Here is a 20,642-nt window from a genome sequence, read left to right on the forward strand (position 1 = left end):
AAGTCATATATGTTTTACTCCATTACTAAATAGTAGACTACCAGGGCAAAGACTTTATCTTCCAACACAGCAAATCTTTAATGTATATTTTTATGTCAAAGAAATATGGGTGGGAAGAACAGTCAAGCCTTTAATTTCTTTAGTGCAAAGAGAACCCAGAGCAAGATCTAGGAGTTGTACTTTAACAACACTTAAGAGTTTAAAATATCAAGTGTTTATATTCATATATTAAGGTGATAGAAAAAAAAAATCAAACATTTTTTCTTACCTATAGAAAACTAGGTTAATAGTGAAGTAAAGAATAAGGGTTAAAAGACATCTTAAAATAATCTTGTTCAACCCTCTCTTTTTTATAAGATGAGGACACAGGCGCTGAGGTAACTTGGCAAAGTTATAACAGGGACTCAAACCTAGAAGTTATGACTGAATTTTCATATCACTAAAACTCAGCAATAAAAACACTTAAGAATGACTTCTGGAGCTGGAAGGAAACTTTAGAGCAGAGAATCTAAAGCTGAATATGATTTATATTTAGGACTCAAAAGCAGGTATGTTTAAAAATTTTTATTAAAAAAGTGAAAAGAACATTTAATAAGTCAATTCAAATCCCTCCCATGTCAAAGTAACAAAACCCCTACAACATGTACTACCCACCCCTCTCCCCAAAACTTACACAAAAGGCAGAAGTTCTAAGCAACTTCCTGAGTGCCTGTAAGGATTTAATCCTTACACCTATCAATTCAATAGCTTTCTTAAGGATTACGAAGGTCCCATGTCAATTTCTCTACTGGCAAACTGCATTTTCCCCTTCAAACTATTACACTGCTCTCACTAAGGAATGAAATCTGAAGGCTCTACAATCTTGAAGATCTTTATGAGGCTGCAGTCTTGTCAAGTTGAATAAGCTTATTCACACTCAATTACATGGAATTTTTAGCAGCTGTCATCAAAGGCATAAGAAAAAAAGGCTGTTAAAAAAAAAAAAAAAGGTACAATTAGATCCAAATACCATTTTTTGGAAAAATCCCACATTCCCTTAAAATTCTTGGTACCCAAAGAATTCACAGTTAAGCCAGAAAAATTAAGGAAAGTAGGATATCCCAGAACTTAGTGTTTAGTCTTTGTTTTTAAAAAATACTCCACCATGAACTAAAATTGTGGTGAGAAGCTGTCTTTTCTCCTTCCTATCTGAAAAACTCACGTATACCTGGGGTCTTCCACTATTTAACTAGTGGTACTAGATAAAATGACTAACCTCAGTTTTTGTTCAATTCATTTCAGATAAAGGGAAATCTTACTAAGAAAATCCTAATATGAATGGGAATGGGATCATATGATGTAGAGCTGAAAAGAACACTGGTGAAATAGTTCAATCCTCTCATTTTACATATATGAAAATTGAAGCTCCAAAAGGGCAGATCACTTCCAAAGATCATCTAACAGATCAAGTGGCAGAAACAAAATTTGAATGTGGGTTGCTCTAAATATATATAATCCTTTCTATTTGTACAGCTTGAAATGTAATAACTTTCACCTGAAATGCCAGTACTACATATATCTTTTGAAATGTATTTATATTTTCCCAGTTGAATGACAAATTTAAATCAAATCAGAAATCCAACATGCCATGTTACAAAGAGTGTTGCATTTGGGAATCAGGAATGGCAATACAAATCCTCCTCATTGTAAAACTACCAATAAGACCTTTATCTTCTCTCAGTCTTATTTTCTCATCTGTTCAAAAAGTCTACATTATGTATCTCAAACAGGGCTATTTTAAGGATCAAAAGCAATGTTTATAACCCTTCCGTGCTATTATCACAGTTATTACTATTAAATCCAATCTCACAAACACTAGTCAAGCTGTTACAATCTGTTTCACCAATTTGGTTCAGCACTTAATTAAAAATTAAAATATAAAATCATAGGATTGTTTGATACCTGAATGGTCAAACTTTAAATATCATAGTAATGAATGATATCTCCAGTAGATACTGGGAGAGTGGTTGAACTCCGTCAAAGACATTATTGAAAGCTTTCTAAAATTGATTTAACATAAAATAAAATTCTAACTCATTTCTAAGACACACATTCCTTCAAAAAGAAAAAGTTTTCCTTGGAATTTTATTTGCTGTACAGATTGATCATTTCAAATGGTTTTTTAAAATGAAGAGACTATTCATAGCTTTAATTTTTGGCTCTGGTGTCAGACAAACTCTCAAATATTCACCAATACAGAAGTTTTATACAGAATATCCAATGCAAAAACAAACTGATGGACTCCTGCGGGAAATATGGCTCTTGAAGTACCTTGTGTGATTCAATGGTGATAATTTATCATAATGGCTTAGGTGCCATCTCAGTGTCACCTCAAATAACTAGCTAATGTAGTATACAAAATAAATAATCACACAGGACAGTGCCAGGTAAAGTAATCACTACTGGAAAATTTAAATATGGTGACATAATACCTTAAGAGGAATCCTGAGAAGGAGCAGGTGGATCCTGATTTTCAGGCTCTGGAGGAGGAGCTGGTATAGTGTCTTCTTTCTTCTGTGCAGCCAGAAACTCATGAATTGCACGCTCTATTTGTGGCCTAAAGATGTGGTTTAGTTTTGGATCCACCACTTGTGAAATAATTCTGTCCACTCCAGCTTCCAGCATTCCTGACCTTGTGTAAACACAAATAAAATCATTGTTACTCAATTCCTTTAAGAACCATCACCTTTATCCTAATCATAGTAATTTGAAAGCCCCCATGTCCACACAAATGTCAACATGGTGAGAATCAAAGTCCTTCAGTAATTCCTTCATACAACAGTCCATTTGCCACATATAATCTAAAATGTCTTTCTTTTAAAATTCTTTCCCCAAAGACTCAAGCATTAGCACAGACTATTTAACATAACTTTTATCTGTACACAACCTTGTGAAAATTTAGGGCTTTCTTTCTGTGTCAACAGAACCAATATTAATCCAGTCTCTAAAGCTCAAAATGGTTCTTCTTATATATTAGATGTTTCTTTTTCCTTCAACTTTTAATTCAAACACTTTTCAAGCACTACGTAGCTTATACAGAAATCTCTCAATCCTACAGCTATCCTCTAGTACTTTTTAATCACTACAATACAGATTTTTCTTTTATCCATCCAGACTAAAGCAAAGGCCTCTCAGCAGATCTCACTATCTTCATCTAGTCTTCCTACATAGCAATCCCTTCCCTTTCCACCCCCACACAATTCTGACAGAATAATTTCCTTATGAATAGATGTTTATATCCTTAGGTTAATAGATTTCAATGGCTCCCAATGGCCCAAAAGCCTGGATTTAGCTGGGTATAAAAAAGGCCCTCAGCAAACCAGTAACATCTACCTTTCCAACCTTATCTCACACCACTTACTTAAAACAGAAGATAATCAGAATAGCCCAAAAGAGAAAAACTGACACTTGGAATATTCCTCATTTTGTGAGTAGTGGGGAAAAGAGGTGGGTTGTAAGGCTGGTAGATGCCGAAATGGGAGTGACAGACTACTCTGCATTGGCTTTGTTTAGTCCAAGATGATGGACTTACCATGATGAACCACATGGAAAGGGGTTTTCTTCTGAAGCAGTCATTACAATCTTGTGTCAAGAGTTTTGACAGAACTTCTGTATAATATGTGTAACTAAACAAACAACTGTCATTTGGCAGTTAATTTCTTATAATTATGTCACTTTTTATTTTTCTAATACCTTGCTGGTTCGATAATCTAGTTAATCTCTATATAAAACAGAAGGTAAAATACCGATGACTACATCTGTACATCCAGTAACAAGTACTTATAGTGGCCAAATACTCTAAGGGAAGTTTAGAACCATTATCTTAATAGATATCATTTTGCTACATTAAGGTAAATCTATTAAGATGAAAACAAATCACCCTAGAGTCACAAATTCTAAAATTTATACAGTAAAGGACAAAAATAAGCAAAAAACAACATTCTGTGCCAAACACTAAATTAGTGGCAAACGACACAAAAACAAAAAAAAACAATAGTCCCTGATACAAAGGAGATTCTAAGGGGGAAAACAACATGTTTATATTTTAAGATCATAAACAAAAACAAATTTATAAAAGTAATCTAAAGGAAAGGCATGAATAGCTGGGGGTTGGAGAGGAGCAAGAATCAGAACAGGCCTCTCAAAGAAGGTAGATATTTGAGTTGAGCTCAGAAGGATGACAGAAGATGAGGATGAAGTACATTCCAGGAATTGAAACCAGCCTGTGTAAAGGTATAGGAGGAAAGACATAATGTGTTACCTAGGCAGTCCCTGAAATCAGGAAGATTATTTAGTTCAATTCTGGCGCAAATATTTACTAGGTGTGATCCTGATTAAGTCACTTAACTTTTACCTCAATTTCCTCAGCTGTGAAAAAGGGATAATTACAGTCTGCCTTGGAGTGACAATAAGGATCACCAACTGAGATAATATATGTAAAGAGTTTGGCACAGTGCCTGGCACATAATACATTCTATATAAATATTTATCCTCTTCTTTTCTTTTCCTCTTTCTTTCCTGTCAAGTTTGAGAAATAGAAAGAAGGCTAGTTTGGTTGGACAGAAGAATACCTAAAAGTAATGTATAATAAAACTGAAAAAGTTTTATTGGAACTGGGTTGTGAAGTATTTAAATAACAGAGAAGTTTGTATTTGACCATGGGGGTAATAGGAAGCTGAAGGTGGCTGAGTAGATGAGTAAGGAAATATGTTCAAATTTATACTAAATAACTATGGAAACTGATTAGAGCTGTACTGTCAATACAGTAGAAATTCCCTGTTGGTCACATACTGATTTAGAAAATCACAAATTATATATATACACACATAATTTTTATTTATGTTGTTAAATATTTCCCAATTATACTGTAATCTGATGCCTGCCACACACTGTCACAGTCATTATAATAGGGCCCATAGCTAAGGTGGTAGCTGTATAAAGATAGAAGGGATAGAGACATTGCACAGGTAGAAACAAACAGCAACACTTAGCAAATGAATGGATATGCAGGGTGAAGAAGAATGAGGAGTTGAGGATGACTGAGGTTGGGAACTTGGAAGAATGGTGGTATCATTAATAGAAATACTAAAATCTGGTAGATATGTTTTATTTTGTTTTATTTTTTTTGGGGGGGGGGGAAGAAAATGAGTTATTTTGGACATATAGAGTTTCAGAGATTGTTTGTTATTTGGAGAATGGAGGACTGGAATTCAGGAGAAATAAAAGAGTTGGAGATACAGATCTAGGAGTCATCTCCATAGAGATAACTGACAAATGGAAACCAAGAGAGTACATAATCAAGTGAAGAAATAACAAAAAAAAGGCAAAAAAAATCTTATTCTTTTCAAGAAGCTCATGGTCTAATGGAGACAACATATACATAAATATATACATAGGAGATCTTCTGAGGGTACAAATGATAGAACTTGGGACGGACTGGCTTTGGGGTGAAGGGATGAAGAGCAAAGAACAGTTGTGAGGTTATTAGCTGAGGAGACTAGTACAAGGATGGTGCCCGTGACAGTATTAGGGGAGTTAAAAAGGTGATGACAGTAAGTTCAGATCTCAACATACTAAGTTTTAAGAAGTCTAGCTGGTTCTATCCAATAGGCAGAGAGGTGAAAACAGATCAGGGAAAACATTAGTCAATGGTTAGTAGGCATGATGAGATGCAGAAAAGCAGACTGAGAAAGAGTAGTCAGAGAGGTAGAAAGAGAGCCAGGGGAGAGTAGTGCCATTTTGGAGTCCAGCTTTAAACTACAGTTTATGAACCCAGATGAGGTCTCACAAGTGAATGGGGGAGGGCTCCCACATATAAAAAATGAGAAAAGGGATTGTGAGTAATAAAGTTTAAGAAGCCCTGCTTTAAGAATGTCCAACTATAGAAAAGTTGAGAAGCAAGTAAGAGGAAAGGAAGTGGAAGCTTTTTACTGTAGTATTATCTACTTGTTATGACAAACTTTCAAGGAGAAAGACAGAACAATAACTCGAGGGGACATATTAAGGGTGGATTTTTTGAGGGAAATATAAGCATGTTTATAGGCAGCAGGGAAGCAGCAGACAGGAAGAGACTGAAGATAAGAAGACAGCAAGAATGAAAGATGCCAGCTAGGTGGTAAAGTGCACAGAGCTTTAAGCATGAACTCAGGAAGACTCACCTTCCCGAGTTCAAATCTGGTCTCTGACACGAGCTAGTTGGGCAAGTCACTTAATCCTGTTTGTTTCACTTTCCTCATCTGTAAAATGAGCCAAAGAGGAAATGGCAAATTGCTCTTGTGTATTTGCCAATAAAACTCCAAATGGGTTCACAAAAGTTGAACACAACTGAAACAATTCAACAAAATGGATGAAAGATATCTTTTGTAGAATGAAATGGAATCACTTATGTATGTATAGAGTTTTTTCTTGGTAAGACCTATATCTTCATATTAGATGGGTGAAGAAAGAGATAGTGGAGAAAAAGCATTTTCTAAGAGGGACTAAGCAGTACCTAACAGTTCCCTCCATGGGAAGTTAGGGTTAGTGTTTTCTTAAAAGATACCGAGACATTCCTTAAGAAGTGGTTGGCGCAGGACATTAAGAACTCATTGTTGACATCATATCTTCATTGCCTCTGTACAGAATAAACAGGAAGAACTGGCAGGGCTCTCAGAGACTGGAACCGGCAGATCTTAATTACATCATCATTCAGCTGAATGAAATCAAATCTCCTTTTGCTAAATGATGAATGACATATAAGAGGTCTCATTTTGTTCCAATGTTGAATGTAATGTAAAAATACCTATGTATCAGGCTTAGCCCAGAACAGCACATGAGTGATGGGATATGAGGAAAGAAGGAATTTTTTGTGAATAGCCTAATTTTTTTTTCCCCCAATGAAATACAGAGCAAGATTTCCTGCTAAAAGGGTGAATGGAGGGAAAGCTCTGAAAGGTTTGAGGAGGGATAAAAAAAAATTTGGAAAAATCTGCTGTGTTGAGTGGAAGAGTCAATTGTATAAAAAGGTTTTCCTTGCTTTGGTGAGGACCCACTTGAGATTATGTAACAAATTTGTAGTGCAATGATTTAGCAGTTTCAGGATTTCTTCTAAGCTTTGTTCAGCCACATGGGAATAAGAGTGAAAGCAGCAGAAGTAATCCAAAGATGGCGTTTAGGAGAGCAAGATTTCCAACAGGATAAGGGGTCAAGGGATAGAGAGAAGATAGTGTAGAGTTGGTTCGCTAAAGAGAAAAGACAAGAAAGGAGGAGTGTAACAGTGCAACAATGATATCCTAGAAAAGAATTTAGGGTTAACGAGAATGGAGGTCACAGTGAGAACAAAGAACAGGATGAGAGCTCAGATAGATGAGGACATGAAATGAAAGAGGATACCAAAAAGGAAAGTGAAAAGAAACCATTAAGGATGGTGTCAGGCTTTCCACATAAACAAAGTCAGATTTAATCTCTTGGAAAAATATCAAGAGCTCATGGGTAGGCCAAGCTAATATAATAAAAATGACAATACTACCTAAATTAATCTATTTGTTCCTTTCCATACCTATCAAACTCCCAAGAAATTACTTCACAGAACTAGAAAAATAATAACAAAATTCATCTGGAAGAATGAAAGGTCAAGAATTTCAAGGGAATTAATGAAACAAAATGCTAATGAAGGTAGCCTACCTGTGCCAGACCCAAAACTATATTACGAAGCAGCAATCATCAAAACCACTTGGTATTGGCTGGGAAAAAGAATAATGGATCAGTTGAATAGGATGAAATAGTCAATGACTATAGTAATCTAGTGTTTGAAAAACTCAACGACACGTGGCTTTTGGGATAAGAGCTCAGTATTTGACAAAAACTGCTAGGGAAAAAAAAAGGAAATTAGTATGGCAGAAAGTAGGCCATTGACCCATACCTAACACCATATACCAAGATAAGGTTGAAATGAGTTCATGATTTAGACATAAAGAGTGATATTTTAAGAAAATCAGAAGAATAAAGGATAGTTTCCCTCTCAGATCTGTAAAAAAGGTAGGAATTTGTGGCCAAAGAAGAACTTAAGTACATCATTGAATGCAAAATGGATAATTTTGATTACATTAAATTAAAAAGTTTTTGTACAAACAAAACTAATGCAGACAAAATTACAAAGGAAACAAACTGGCAAAAAAATTTTGCATTGAAGGATTCTAACAAAGGCCTCATTTCTAAAATATACAGAGAATTAACTCAAATCTATAAGAATTCAAGCCATTCTCCCAACTGATAAATGGTCAAATGATATGAATAGGCAATTTTCAGATGAAGAAATTAAAACCATTTCTAGTCACATGAAAAGGTCCTCTAAAATCATTATTGATCAGAGAAATGCAAATTAAGACAACTCTGAGATACCACTACACACCTCTCAGATTGGCTAAAATGACAGGAAAAGATAATGATGAATGTTGGAGGGGATGTGGGAAAAATGAGACACTAATACATTGTTGGTGGAATTGTGAAATGAACCAACCATTCTGGATAGCAATATGGAAATATGCCCAAAGGGCTATCAAACTGTGTGTATCCTTTGATCCAGCAATGCTTCTACTGGGCTTCTATCTGAAAGAGATCTTAAAGGAGGGAAAGGGATCTACATGACATGTGCAAAAATATTTCTGGCAGCCCTTTTTGTAGTGGCAAGAAACTGGAAACAGGGTAGATGCTGATCATTTGGAGCTGAACAAATTATGGTATGTGAATGTTATGGAATATTATTGTTTTGTAAGAAATAATCAGCAAGATGATTTCATAAAGGCCTGGAGAGCCTTACAGGAACTGATGCTAAGAGAAATGAGTAGAATCAGGAGATCATTGTACATGGCAACAACAAGATTATATGATCAATTCTGATGGAAGTAGCTCTCTTCAGCTAGGAGGTGATTCAAACCAGTTACAATGGTCTTGTGATAAAGAAAGCCATCTGCACCCAGAAAGAGGGCAGTGGGAACTAAATGTGGACCACAGCATAGTATTTTCACTCTTTCTGTTGTTGTTTGCTTTTTCATTTTTTTCCCTTTTTGATCTGATTTTTCTGGAGCAGCATGATATTTGTGGAACTATTGTATAGAAGAATTGCATATGTCCAAGATATCAATTGGATCACTTGCTGACTTGGGGAAAGGGACAGAAAAAATTAGAACACAGGGTTTTGTAGGGATGAATATCGAAAATTATCCAGGTATATATTTTAAAAATAAAAAGCTTTAATTAAAAAAAAAAAATTGATGTCAGGAAAAACCAGGAAGGAGAATAACTAAAAAGAGTGTCCTAATGTCAGATACCACAGAAAGATTAAGAAGCTTGAAAACTAAGAAAAGGCCATAAGATTTGACAATTAGGAGTCTTTGATAATCTGGAAAGAGAAGTTTAAACTGACTGAGACTGGAAATCAGATTTGCAAAAAACTGAAAAGGAATAAAAGTAACTACTAGAATAGCTTTTTTATTGAATGAGTTTTTTTCATGAGTTTGGCTGAAGAGAGATAATGGATTATGGAATGGGATCAAATGGCATTTTTGTTTTTTGAGGGGGAATGGATGAAGTAAAGGGTTTAAAAATTAGAGAGACGTGAGGATGTTAGTGGGCAGCAGGGAATGAGCCAACAAATAAAAAAGATTAATTTAATATGGAGGGGAGGGACTTAAATAGAAGATAAGAAAGGAATCAAGAATACAAATAAAGGGCCTTAGTAAGAAAGATCACCTTTTCTTCAGAAACTAGAGTAAAAGAAGGGAGAATAGGGAGTGATGTCAATGATTTGGAAGATGGTAGTGGGGAAAAAAGAGGGAAATCATGATGAATGAGTATTTATTTTCTCATCAAAACATGATAGAAGGTCTTTTCCTGAAAGAACAGTGGTATGGGGAAGTATAGGAAGCTACAAAAGAAAAAGTTACTCTGGGTAGGACAGCGCAGGGATTGAGGAGTAACATAATTGCCTGGCTGCACTGAAAACAGAGTTGAAATTAGGTAACAAATTTGTAGTAAAACCAAGTATGGTGAGGTAGCTTCATTTAACACTTGCAACAGGAGCAGATTGTAGTACTAACCCAAACTAAAGATTTGCCAAGGGCACAATAGAACTGAGAGCAGAAGACAATATAATGATGAAATCTGGTTAACTATAAAGTCAATGGACAGTCAGTAAATCCAGGGTAAGGCTGATAGACTGGAAAAGTACTAAAGTATAGAGGAAATGAACTGAATGTTGAAGATGAATAATAGGATTAAAAGGAGGGGGACATAAGAAATGCAATAAAAAATAGGGAAATTTCAGAATTCTTTATCACAAAGAGAGATGAAGGGTCTTACCAATTTTATGTGAAGTTGAGGTGAAGGAATTGAAGAGATGCAGAATTAAGAGGTTAGAATGGAATACTGATATTTATGGGACAGTTTTTTTTCCAGGTCTATATACAATGTAGGGCAAGGCATTTACAATCTTTACAAAAATTTGCAGTAATAACAAAACCTTGGATTACTTTAGGATCTATCAAAGTTTTCAAAAGTATTTTTCCCCATGTTACAAAAGTCTCATGACATACTGATGAAACACATAGTAATCCAATGGAAACTAATGCAAACACTAATCCATTGTCTAATCTCTATCTATACCATCTCCTTTTAATATGCCATAATCTGCTCCCTAGAGAAAAAAGCAAGAAATTATGATTTTAAATAAAGTAGTTTACATCTTCTGCATCATTAGTCTTTCATCTACCATTCAAAAAAAGTTATCACAAATGTTTTCTTAAATTTTAACTTTTCTTGTCAAAAGCTTTAGAATTCTGCATCAAATTGGAGTGCTGACTTTGCTATAACAGAAAAAAGATTCTCATTTTTTTGTGATGATAACAACAAAAACCTTATACTCCATTTCAGAACAAAAAGTTATCATTTCTCCATCACTGATAATAGTTTCGACAGTGTAATATCTTGAGGCTAACCTTCCCACACAGAAGAAAAACAATCAAATTCATGCATGAACAAACATTAACAACTTTATTAAAGTCACAACAACGCTACAAACTTGAAGGACAAATCATAAAACCCCGAACTTTTTTGAAAATTGCAATTTCACTACTATACAAATGAAGGTAAATTTGTTCTAAGAACGTTATCTTCTACCCAAGCTAGTGATGACAATAATACACAAATGAGACTTCAATTTAAACCATAAAATAATTATACTTGAACGTAATGAAAGAAGTTATTGTTTCTTATCCAAGAAACAAACATGTGTATACAAAAGACTTTTCTATACTAAAAAGCTTTAGAGGTATCAAAGACTGACAGTTTTACTTGTCAGCCCACATTCTAGTAATTCTATTGCTTCTTCTATAACTTGTATTTTACTACGTAATAACATAATCTTGACTAAATAAATGGAGTCTAAATACTTATATTCATGACTGCTGTCTATTTACTCAATTCTGTTTACTTACTGAACCACACTCTGTCTCAGCCCATTTCTCAACTGGTTTTTGTTCATTGCTGGGTTCCACTCCTGCTTGTCCAGATGAGTTGACACAAAGTTGTCTACTTTCTGTCTTAGATTTTGGTAAGCTGGCTGAAAGAGGGAGGGGGAAAAAATCAGAAAAGCCACTTTCCAAAATTTCTAATAGGACTGAGTCCTGCATAATATTTTCCACTATCCCTAGGTCAAAATGTACCTCTATGTGCCCATGTAAATTAACATTTTACTTAAAAATGCAGACAACTTCAAGTCATGGTGTCCAACCAGACATTTTCTAACTGCTGTGGGGTAGCCAAAAATATCTAACTGAATTCAGTTTCTTTTTAATATGAATGGTTAAATAACTAACTGAAGAATTTCTTGGTTGAAATATTTTACCTAAGACCAGCAAATTTGAAAACTTAGAATTAAAAAGTAGCCTATTGTACAAGAGATACATATTCACAGAATTCAAGCCTTATTATCTGCACCAGTAAAGACTTCTTCTAACCACATAGAAGGAGCTGAACTTGACCCCCATAAATGACCTAGGATGTACTCTTCCAACTTCTCTGGATTCCTAAAGAGCCCAGGCAGCAATTGCAAGAACCTTATGGCATTCCTCCCACTAAGGGAAAGGTTTTAAATAAGGATTCTTAACCTGGGGTTTGTGAACTCGTTTTCTTTTAAATATTAGCATTATTATTTTGATGTGTTTCTTTTATAATGTTATTTATTGTATGCACATTATTTTGAGAAGAGTTCATAGGTTTCAGCAGATTGGCAAAGGGCTCAAGATTCAAGGGCTAAAAAACCTATTTGAAAGTAATTTCCTTTTTCTCCATGTAATAACAGGTAAAGGGAAAAAGATTTTATGTTCTTTGATTCCACAATGAAATATATGTTAGGTTCTTGTATTGCTCAAACTAATCCAAGAAATCTGAGAAGTTAAGAGTTTTCTTGCTGATGCAAGATCACTTTCTAAAGAGAGTCAGTTTAATCCTAAATTTTACTTTTCCCTTTAAATGTAAGCAACACAAATCATTCAAATAATCTAACTGGGCAAACCAAATAGTTCAAAACATAAATCTGACTTTTGTAATTAAGGGGTAAATCTAGCCTCCAGTGGTTTCAGATTTCTGATTTGTCAGATGAAGAGGTTGGACTAGAGAATCTGTCAAGATTCCTTTCCCATTCTAACATTCTATGAATCTATGGAAAGGGCAAATATGTTATTTCAAAAAACAAAACAAAACAAAAAAACACACACACACAAAAACACCTATAGAGGAATAACTTTAAAATATAAATGTTATGTAAAAGTACAACCACTAAATTCTATTAAAAATTTCTTATTTGAAATTTTCCATATGCAAAAAAGAATAGTATCCTGAAGGCTACAATCAGCATGACAAATAGCTGTCTTCTCTACAATTATACCATAAATTCAACACATTATTTTCAAAGCTATCCTGTTTGTTTGCATTCTCTAATAATTTTCCTTCTGTTCTCTTCTATGCAATTTTAAAAGTAATATTTATTTTAAAAATTCTGAACTCCCATTAAATTCTGTCAGGATGCTTCATGTTTAACTCTTTGTTTTACTAGTTACTAGTTGAAAAAATTTGAGATGGGTTCTAACAGCAAAAGTGTAACAGATCATTTCTCTCAGAGAACAGCTGACTAGTTTTGGAACATAGATCACAGGGATAGTCAGTTTTACAGCAATATCAAGGTCTCAGAAGGAATGCCTGTTTCCAACTAGAACAATCCTGATCACAGGGTTGGAAAAAAACATTCAAGAGTTAGTACAATTTTATCATATGCTAAGAGGGCCTTCTGAAATGGAACTCCATTTTACTAAAAAAAAGATGTGGCAAGGAAGAAAGAATGGATAACAACTCCTTGAAACAATAATGTTTTTCATATATATGAGAAATCTTCATTAAAGTCTCTTTCCAGAGCTTTGTCCTGATGGGAAAGTGATCCTAGATTACTGTTGTTTTAATTTAAAGCTTTAAAAATTCTTATTCTAATGTTTAGCTACTGGCAAGCTAGAAAACTTTAAATATGAACTGTTGTGTAATAACAAGCCAAAATATAAGGTCATCAGTAGATGAATTTTTTGGCAACAGGATCAGAATACCTGGAAATGAATCTTGCCTCTGTCACTTCCTACTTGTTTTATCTCACACAAGTAAAATTCCCATGGCTTCAGTTGCTTCATTTGTAAAATGTAAGATAACTTTTAATTAAATTTCTATCTAGCTCTAAGTTTATGAACATATGAAGACTGTTCTACAGTAGGATTGCTATGTACATTCACACAGATCACCCTAACCAAATTCTTGTAATTGACCCCTAATAGGTAAGTCATTCTCCCTCTTTCCTTAGCTAAACCATAACATTTCTCTCCATCTAATATTTGGGGTCTACAATATTCACAATGACATTCCTACAGTCAGCCTGACATCACAAGTCTGCCCTCTACTCCATGACAGGCATCTTTACTCCAGGCCCATCATATGGGATTTTTCTTCCTCTGTCACCATCACTGTCTTCTACAACCTGCAAATTCTTTTGATCTTAGCACAATTTATCACTCCATCTCTCCCAGTGCTTCTTACCATCTCTAAACCTATTCTTTTTCCTCATTACACTTTCACTCATTTCACCGCACTCTGCTTTTCTAGGTCATGATTCCTGCTTTAGATTTTATTTCTTTCCTTTTAAATTTCAACTTTATCATTTAGCTAGCAGTTATTACATAACAGAAACTATGCAAAATAGACAAAAACTCTACCCATGTCTTTAAGCAGCTCATATTTTAATGAGGCAACATATAAATAACTATGTACAAGACATATAGAGTAGATGGAAGGTAATCTTAAGAGAGGAGAGGCAATGGGGTCTGTAGGTGGGGAGGAACAGAGACAGGAAAGACCTCTTAAAAAAAAAAAAGCACTATTTCAGCTGAGTGTTTAAGGAAGATAAGAAAACTAGGAGGTGGAGGCAAGGATATTCTAAGCACAAGGGACAGCAAATGCAAAAAAACAAAGTCAAAACAAATGGGTCATATTTGAGGATAAACAAATAGGATTTGATTAACTGAACTGCAGAGTTTATGTAAGGCAGTCCAGTATAAGAAGACAGGAAAAGTAACAAGGGGCCAGATTGATAAGGGCTTTAAATGTCAAACAAAAGAATTTATATTTTAACCAAGAGCTGAATGAGTGATTTGGTTAGATCAAAAATTTAAGAAAATAGGGTTAAGTAGAGAATGTAATGGAGTAGGGAAAGGTTTAGAGACCAATTAAAAGAATATTGCTGTAATCCAGGTAAGAGTGATAGAGACCTGTTCTAAGAGAGAATCTGTGATAGAGACAAAATGATATATACAATAGATGTTATAAATGACAAGATTCGAGAAGAGACTAGATATGTGGGGTGAAGGAGAGATAGGAGTTGAGAATGACACCCATATGATTAGGAGGATGGCAATATGCTCCAGAGTTACATGAAAGTTAGAAAAAAGGGAAAGATGGAGAATGGGGGAGATGATGGGTCATTTCAAATACATAATGCTTGAAATGCCTATGAAACATGAGACATCCATTAAGAGATATCAAGAAGATCACTTAGGATTCAGGACTATGGTTCAAGAAAGAGCGATCTAAGAAAACATCTCCATAGCAATGATCACTGAACCCAAGGGAACTGATAAGATCAAGCAATAAAGAACAGATTAATGGTTAACTTGAGATTCAAGAAGTTTGTGAATTTGTTTTTAAGAATATAACTATCAATACATTCCTTTAAAATTTTACATTGTTTAGGCATTTAAAATCAGTACTCTGAGAAAGGGCTTATAAGGTTTCACCACACTGCCAAAGAGGACCAATAACAAAAAGGTTAAGATCTCGGGTATATAAAAAAATAGGGTTTGAGTCAGGGTCTTGGGAAATACTCAAGGATAAGAAGCATAACATGGATGACATTGTGCAAAGGAGACTTAGAAGGAGTATCATGAAGTATAGGGGGTCAAGGAGAGAATATACAGGAATAGCAAATGCTATAGAATAAGAAAGGTTGCAGATTAATTAGAAAAATCTAATGATTTTTCCTCAAAGAGATCATTGATAACTCTGAAGAAGGCAGCCTCACTTCCTTGAAGAGGCTAAAAAGTAGAATGTAGACAGGGCTGGGGGAGTATAGCTCTGATTTGATTTTAAGACTGTTTTCCCATGCAGTTTAGGTGAGGAGAAAAGACAGCTGGAATGGTAGATCATGTAAAGGTCTCTCTCTTTTTTGGATAAGAGAAGAGAAAAAATGGTCTTATTTGTAGGCAGCAGAGAAGGAACCAGTAAACAGGAGTCATCTAGGTAGCTCAGTGAATAGAGTCAAGGTCTAGAATCAAGAGTTCAAATCCAGTCTCAGAATATTCCTAGTTTTGTGACTTTGGGCCAGTCACTTAATCTGTAGTTGTCTCAGTTCCCTCAACAGTCAAATGGAGACAATAAAAGGACCTGCCTCCCATGATTGTGATGAAGATCAGAAGAGATAAAATTTGCAAAGGCCTTATCACAGTGCCTCACACATAGTAATAACAATATCAATGATCATGATGATGATAGTGATGATGAGATTTGTGAGAAAACAAGAGTAACAGTAAAACTGGAGAAAATGGAGATGAAAGCTCAAGGACAAGCATATTAAGGTATGTTTTGGCAAAGAAAAGGGCAATATTTTCATCAGAGACAGGAGTAGAGAAGATAGTTGGGAAGATATTTGAGTGATATCAGAGAAAAAGGAAGAAGGAACTCTGCAAATCACCATTTTGGACAAGCTGCGGTAGTGAATGGGCTAGCCAAACGACTAGCAAGGTGTAAGGATTGCCTTCTAGAATGGGAACTGAGCCAAGGTTACCTTAACTTTCAGTGGACCCAATCAATATAGTTTCAGAATTTTCTCCTCAGCTCCATTTAGTAGTAAAGAAGGCAGTTTCTGGTGGGACGGCATCAAGGCATGACAAGTAATACGGATAAGGAAACAAGAGAGACTAGAGCAGAGGATAGTGGAATTAATTCATCCTATAATTTAGCAAGTACAAATTTACTCTCTTAATTATTAAGAATATCTTAAATATTCTCTCTCTTAAATCCCTTATCCTATTTTCTTACTGACATTCATTTCTATTCTAAATCTTTCACCATGCACTTTTCAGCTGTTCAATAGAGATACTAGTAATGACAACTTTTAAGTTATGTAATCTCAATTGTGCCCCAACTGTTTCACAATAATCCTTCTACTTTCTCCCATGACTTTCTATTCCACCCTCCAGTATTTTTTTTTTAATATACAAACTTTCTCTTTTCTCTTCAAGGAATTTATACCAGTCCTTCACTCTCATCAGAAAGAAGACCTTGACTCACTAAGGCTCTTTGTACCAAGTTCCTACTTCCTCCCAATTCTACCCAAGATCACCTTAATATCAGCTCCTTACTGTCCCCCTCCTTTGGCTACACATTCAAAGAATGAGAGGATTTTGCTCCTGGTCAATGCCAACTTCCTTACTTATTTCTCAAATTCCCATATCATTTCTCCACCTTCAAGCTCAGCCCTTTCAGAGTCTTCTTAACTTTCTTAATTCCTACTAAATTAACCCATGGCAATTTAGCTACAGACTGCAGCACTGAAGTGAACCTACTCTCTTCATGGTATCTCTGGTCTTCTTAATTGCCCAATCCTTTTCTTTGTCCTTTTAGACTTGTAAGCATAAGCTGACACTGCTGACTACCCCCTCTTTAAATAATGCTCTTTCTTCCAGTTCCCTCTCACCCACCTGGCCATTTCTTTTCAATCTTTTTTTACAGTCAGTCAACAATTTAGCGCTTAATAATTGCAGAGGATACAAATACAAATAAAAAGATTGATAGTCCCTGTCCTCAGGGAAGTAACATTTTAATAGAGATGAGGGAAGGAGAAAACACACAAAAAGCTGAAAAGCAGGAGGGGGTATAGGGCATGACGGCAATCTGGATAATGAGGAACATCTGTTTTGAACACAAAATAGAGGTTGCAGGAAAAAAGTCACCAAGAAGGAGGAATCTGCAGGGACAAAGGAATAAGTGGTGTGGTGAATAGTGGTGAAAATCAGAGAATGAGGAATGGGTGGTTTAGGGCTTTTCTCAAAATGGAAGTCAGTCAGGTAACAAGCATTTATTAAGCACCTATTATGTGCCAGGCACACAGAAATAATAAAGTTTGGGAGATGATGAGATCATCAAGTGAAACAGCACTGAAGGAGAAAAGGGCTCAAAACAGACCCTTGGAAGTTAGCAGGTACAGCTTCAATGAGGACCTAGTAAAGGAGAAAGAAGAACATATATATGGGAGAATCAGAAGAGAGCAGTGCTCAAAAACCTGAAGAGAAAATTTAAAGGGATATCAATGATGTTCAAAGTCTAAAAAAAGGTTCATGACTCTCAGATTAGCTTCAATCTTTCCCCTGAGCTTCTCTATATCATCAAATGATAGGGCATCCCCAAGAAAGTGTTTTACAGGCATCTTAAATTCAATTTGGCCAAAAGAGAACTTATCTTCTCCTCACAACTCTCATTTCTTTTGAGTTTTATGTTTCATGAGTCTACTACCATTCTTCCAGGTACTCAGGTTTGAAATCTCTGTCACTCAAAATTCCTCCCTTATCATCCCAATCAACAGCCAATCTTTGCCAATTTTACATCTCCAACATATAAGCAGGAAAAAAAACAAAACAAACAATGGAAAAAACAAAACAAAACAGTAAAGGGCTTTGCATGCCAGATGAAGGAATTCATATTTTCGTAGAGATAAGGAGGAGCTGCTGGAATTTATTTCATTTTATTTTTTCGACAGAGAATAAAATGGCCATGTTGCTCTATAAGACTCTCTCACTGGCCTCTGTGTGGAAGATAAAATTGAAGAGAGGAGAGATTGGGAAATAGGAAAACCAAAAGACTTTAAATATTGAAAGTACAAACTAGCATTGTGGCTCTATAAATAGAGATAAGGAAAATACAAGTGATCATTACTCTTTTACACACTTTACTTTGTAGCCAAACTGGCCAATTTGCAATTGTTTTTATGCATTCAATCTTCTAACTTCACAATTTTACAGATTGTCCTCAACACCTGGAACATATTCTATCACCTCCATTTTCTTCAAAGTTCAAATGCCACATGATGTCTATCGGGTTATTCTCACAGTTGTTGGTGATTCCTAAATTATTTTTTATGTAACACTTAATTTTTTCTGTATACATTTTGAAGGTTGAATTTTATGAGATTTTTAGTTGATAACAAACTTTGAATCAAGTTTTATTCTGACACAAACCCTGCCCCTGACAAACATACAGATGTTAATAAGTGCTCCTTTAATTAATTACTGAAATAGAAATTAACAAATTAAGAATCACAGACATCCTCCCTCCTCAGATTTAGTGATGAAAATTATCTTTCTGCTTAAAAATGATCCTCTCAGTAGGGACACTGCCTTCAAAACAGAGTTGGATAGAACTGGCCCTCCAAACCAGGAGACTGTGCTGCTAGGGAGTCACACAAGGGTTAGAGCTGTAAGAAATTAGATTAGTGAAAAAGAGTTTAGGGTTAGAAGAGTCAAGATGAGTCACATAAGATTTAGAGTTGGAAGAGGTCGTTTCAGGTTGGAGTCATCGCATAAATCGGTGGGCTTAAGGTTGGAAGGGCTATTTAGAAATGGTCTATTCCAGGGCTTCTCACCTTTAAAAATAAAAGTACACTTTTTTCGTCATGAACCCCTTTATACACGTGGTGAAGCTTATGAGCCCTTTCTTGGAATGTTTTTGAATAGACGAAGAGGAGACGGTTACAAAGGAAAGTTAACAAGATTATGTGTATATTTTTTGAATCAAGTTTCCCCAAGGATTTCAGTTGGAGAGCGCGGGCCCTAGTCCAACCCCTTCATCAGCACCCGTCAGGAACCTGAAGCCCCGAGGGGACGTGCAGGGAGCAGTAATACCTGACACTTGTAGGCCGACTTTCATACGACAACATAGTAACCCCGGAGGTCCCACAGGCATTACCAGCCCCATTCTACAGGCCCGGGGAGGAGAAAAGGCACAGGGGACAGGGTTTTGAACGCTGGGCTTCTCGGCTCCAGGCCCAGCGCCCGCCTTTCGGGCCTCGGGGCCGCCGCTACCTTGGTGTCCACGTCGGCGAGGCAGTCCCTGCGGAAGCCGTCGAACAGGCCGCGGCTCTTGAGCTGCTCCACTATGAGCGCGATGAGCTGCGAGTCCCCGGGGGGCAGAGACGCCGGGTTGGTAACGCCGGCGCCGGCACCCGCCGAGCCCGAGGCCGAGGCCGCCGAGGCCTGGCCTGAGCCACCGCCACCACCTCCGCCGCCGCCGCCCGCGCTAGCCCCACCGCTCCCTCCGCCGCTGTCCGCCATGGCCCCACCCTCGGCCCGGGGCCACGCCGGCGGTTTTCGCCCGGGGCCTGAGGGGGCGGCCACTCCCCGCCGGGGCCTCGGCCTCGGCCAGGAGAGCTGGGGCAACCTGAAACACGGCAGCAGATCCCTTTGGAGCGTCGACCGCGGCCGTCGCGACGAAAGTGAACCACGTGTTTCACGTCGCCCGCTGATTACGTCGCAGTCGCTAGGCATCCTGGGGCTGGGAGTCCTTGGGTGGGGAGGACTCGCCTTGATATAGAAAACGCCTCATTCATATTAAACCACAACTCCCATAAGAAAATGGGAGCACTACGTAAGCTTCACACAAATCGCGTTTTGCCTGGGCTTACTGGGAATTGTAGTTCTGAGACTTTTCTTCGTTTGTGTTTACAGACACTATTCCTGGTTAGCAAATGATGCCAAATAACGAATGAATAAATTTTGAGCTCTGTGCAACCTTGGATAAATCATTCGATTTCTCTTCAGTTTCCTCATATGTAAAATGAGGGATGCACTCTGAGATGACGGCTGAACTCCCAGCTTCAAAGCACAGAGTTCTATAAGAACTTTTCTTCTTAATCAATTTAACAAGGGCATGTGTTACTTTGAGAGATGAGCATTCCCTCCCATCGGATTCCCAGGCTGAGAGAGATC

The 20,642-nt window shown here is 36.6% G+C and overlaps 1 protein-coding gene across 1 annotated transcript; it reads right to left on the bottom strand.

The window, feature by feature from the left end:
* Window positions 1-894: 894 nt before the first annotated feature.
* Window positions 895-20,201, bottom strand: BOD1 (biorientation of chromosomes in cell division 1). The gene is made up of 4 exons (XM_023506337.2): window positions 19,740-20,201; window positions 11,511-11,635; window positions 2,472-2,671; window positions 895-968 (listed from the first exon to the last, which is right to left on the bottom strand). The coding sequence occupies exons 1-3, from the start codon at window positions 20,199-20,201 to the stop codon at window positions 2,473-2,475; spliced, it is 786 nt and encodes a 261-aa protein (XP_023362105.2). The 3' UTR covers window positions 895-968; window position 2,472.
* Between the last annotated feature and the right edge of the window lie 441 nt (window positions 20,202-20,642).

This window comes from Sarcophilus harrisii, chromosome 2 (genome assembly GCF_902635505.1).
Source record: "Sarcophilus harrisii chromosome 2, mSarHar1.11, whole genome shotgun sequence".
In the NCBI taxonomy this organism is placed as follows: Eukaryota; Metazoa; Chordata; class Mammalia; order Dasyuromorphia; family Dasyuridae; genus Sarcophilus; species Sarcophilus harrisii.

Coding starts and splice junctions, on each gene's coding strand:
- BOD1 (XM_023506337.2), bottom strand. CDS start 20,201: ATGCCTAGCGACTGCGACGTAATCAGCGGGCGACGTGAAACACGTGGT. Junction 11,636..19,739: donor TCGCCGACGTGGACACCAAG/GTAGCGGCGGCC, acceptor TCCCTCTTTCAG/CCAGCTTACCAAAATCTAAG. Junction 2,672..11,510: donor CTGAGACAGAGTGTGGTTCA/GTAAGTAAACAG, acceptor TGTTTACACAAG/GTCAGGAATGCTGGAAGCTG.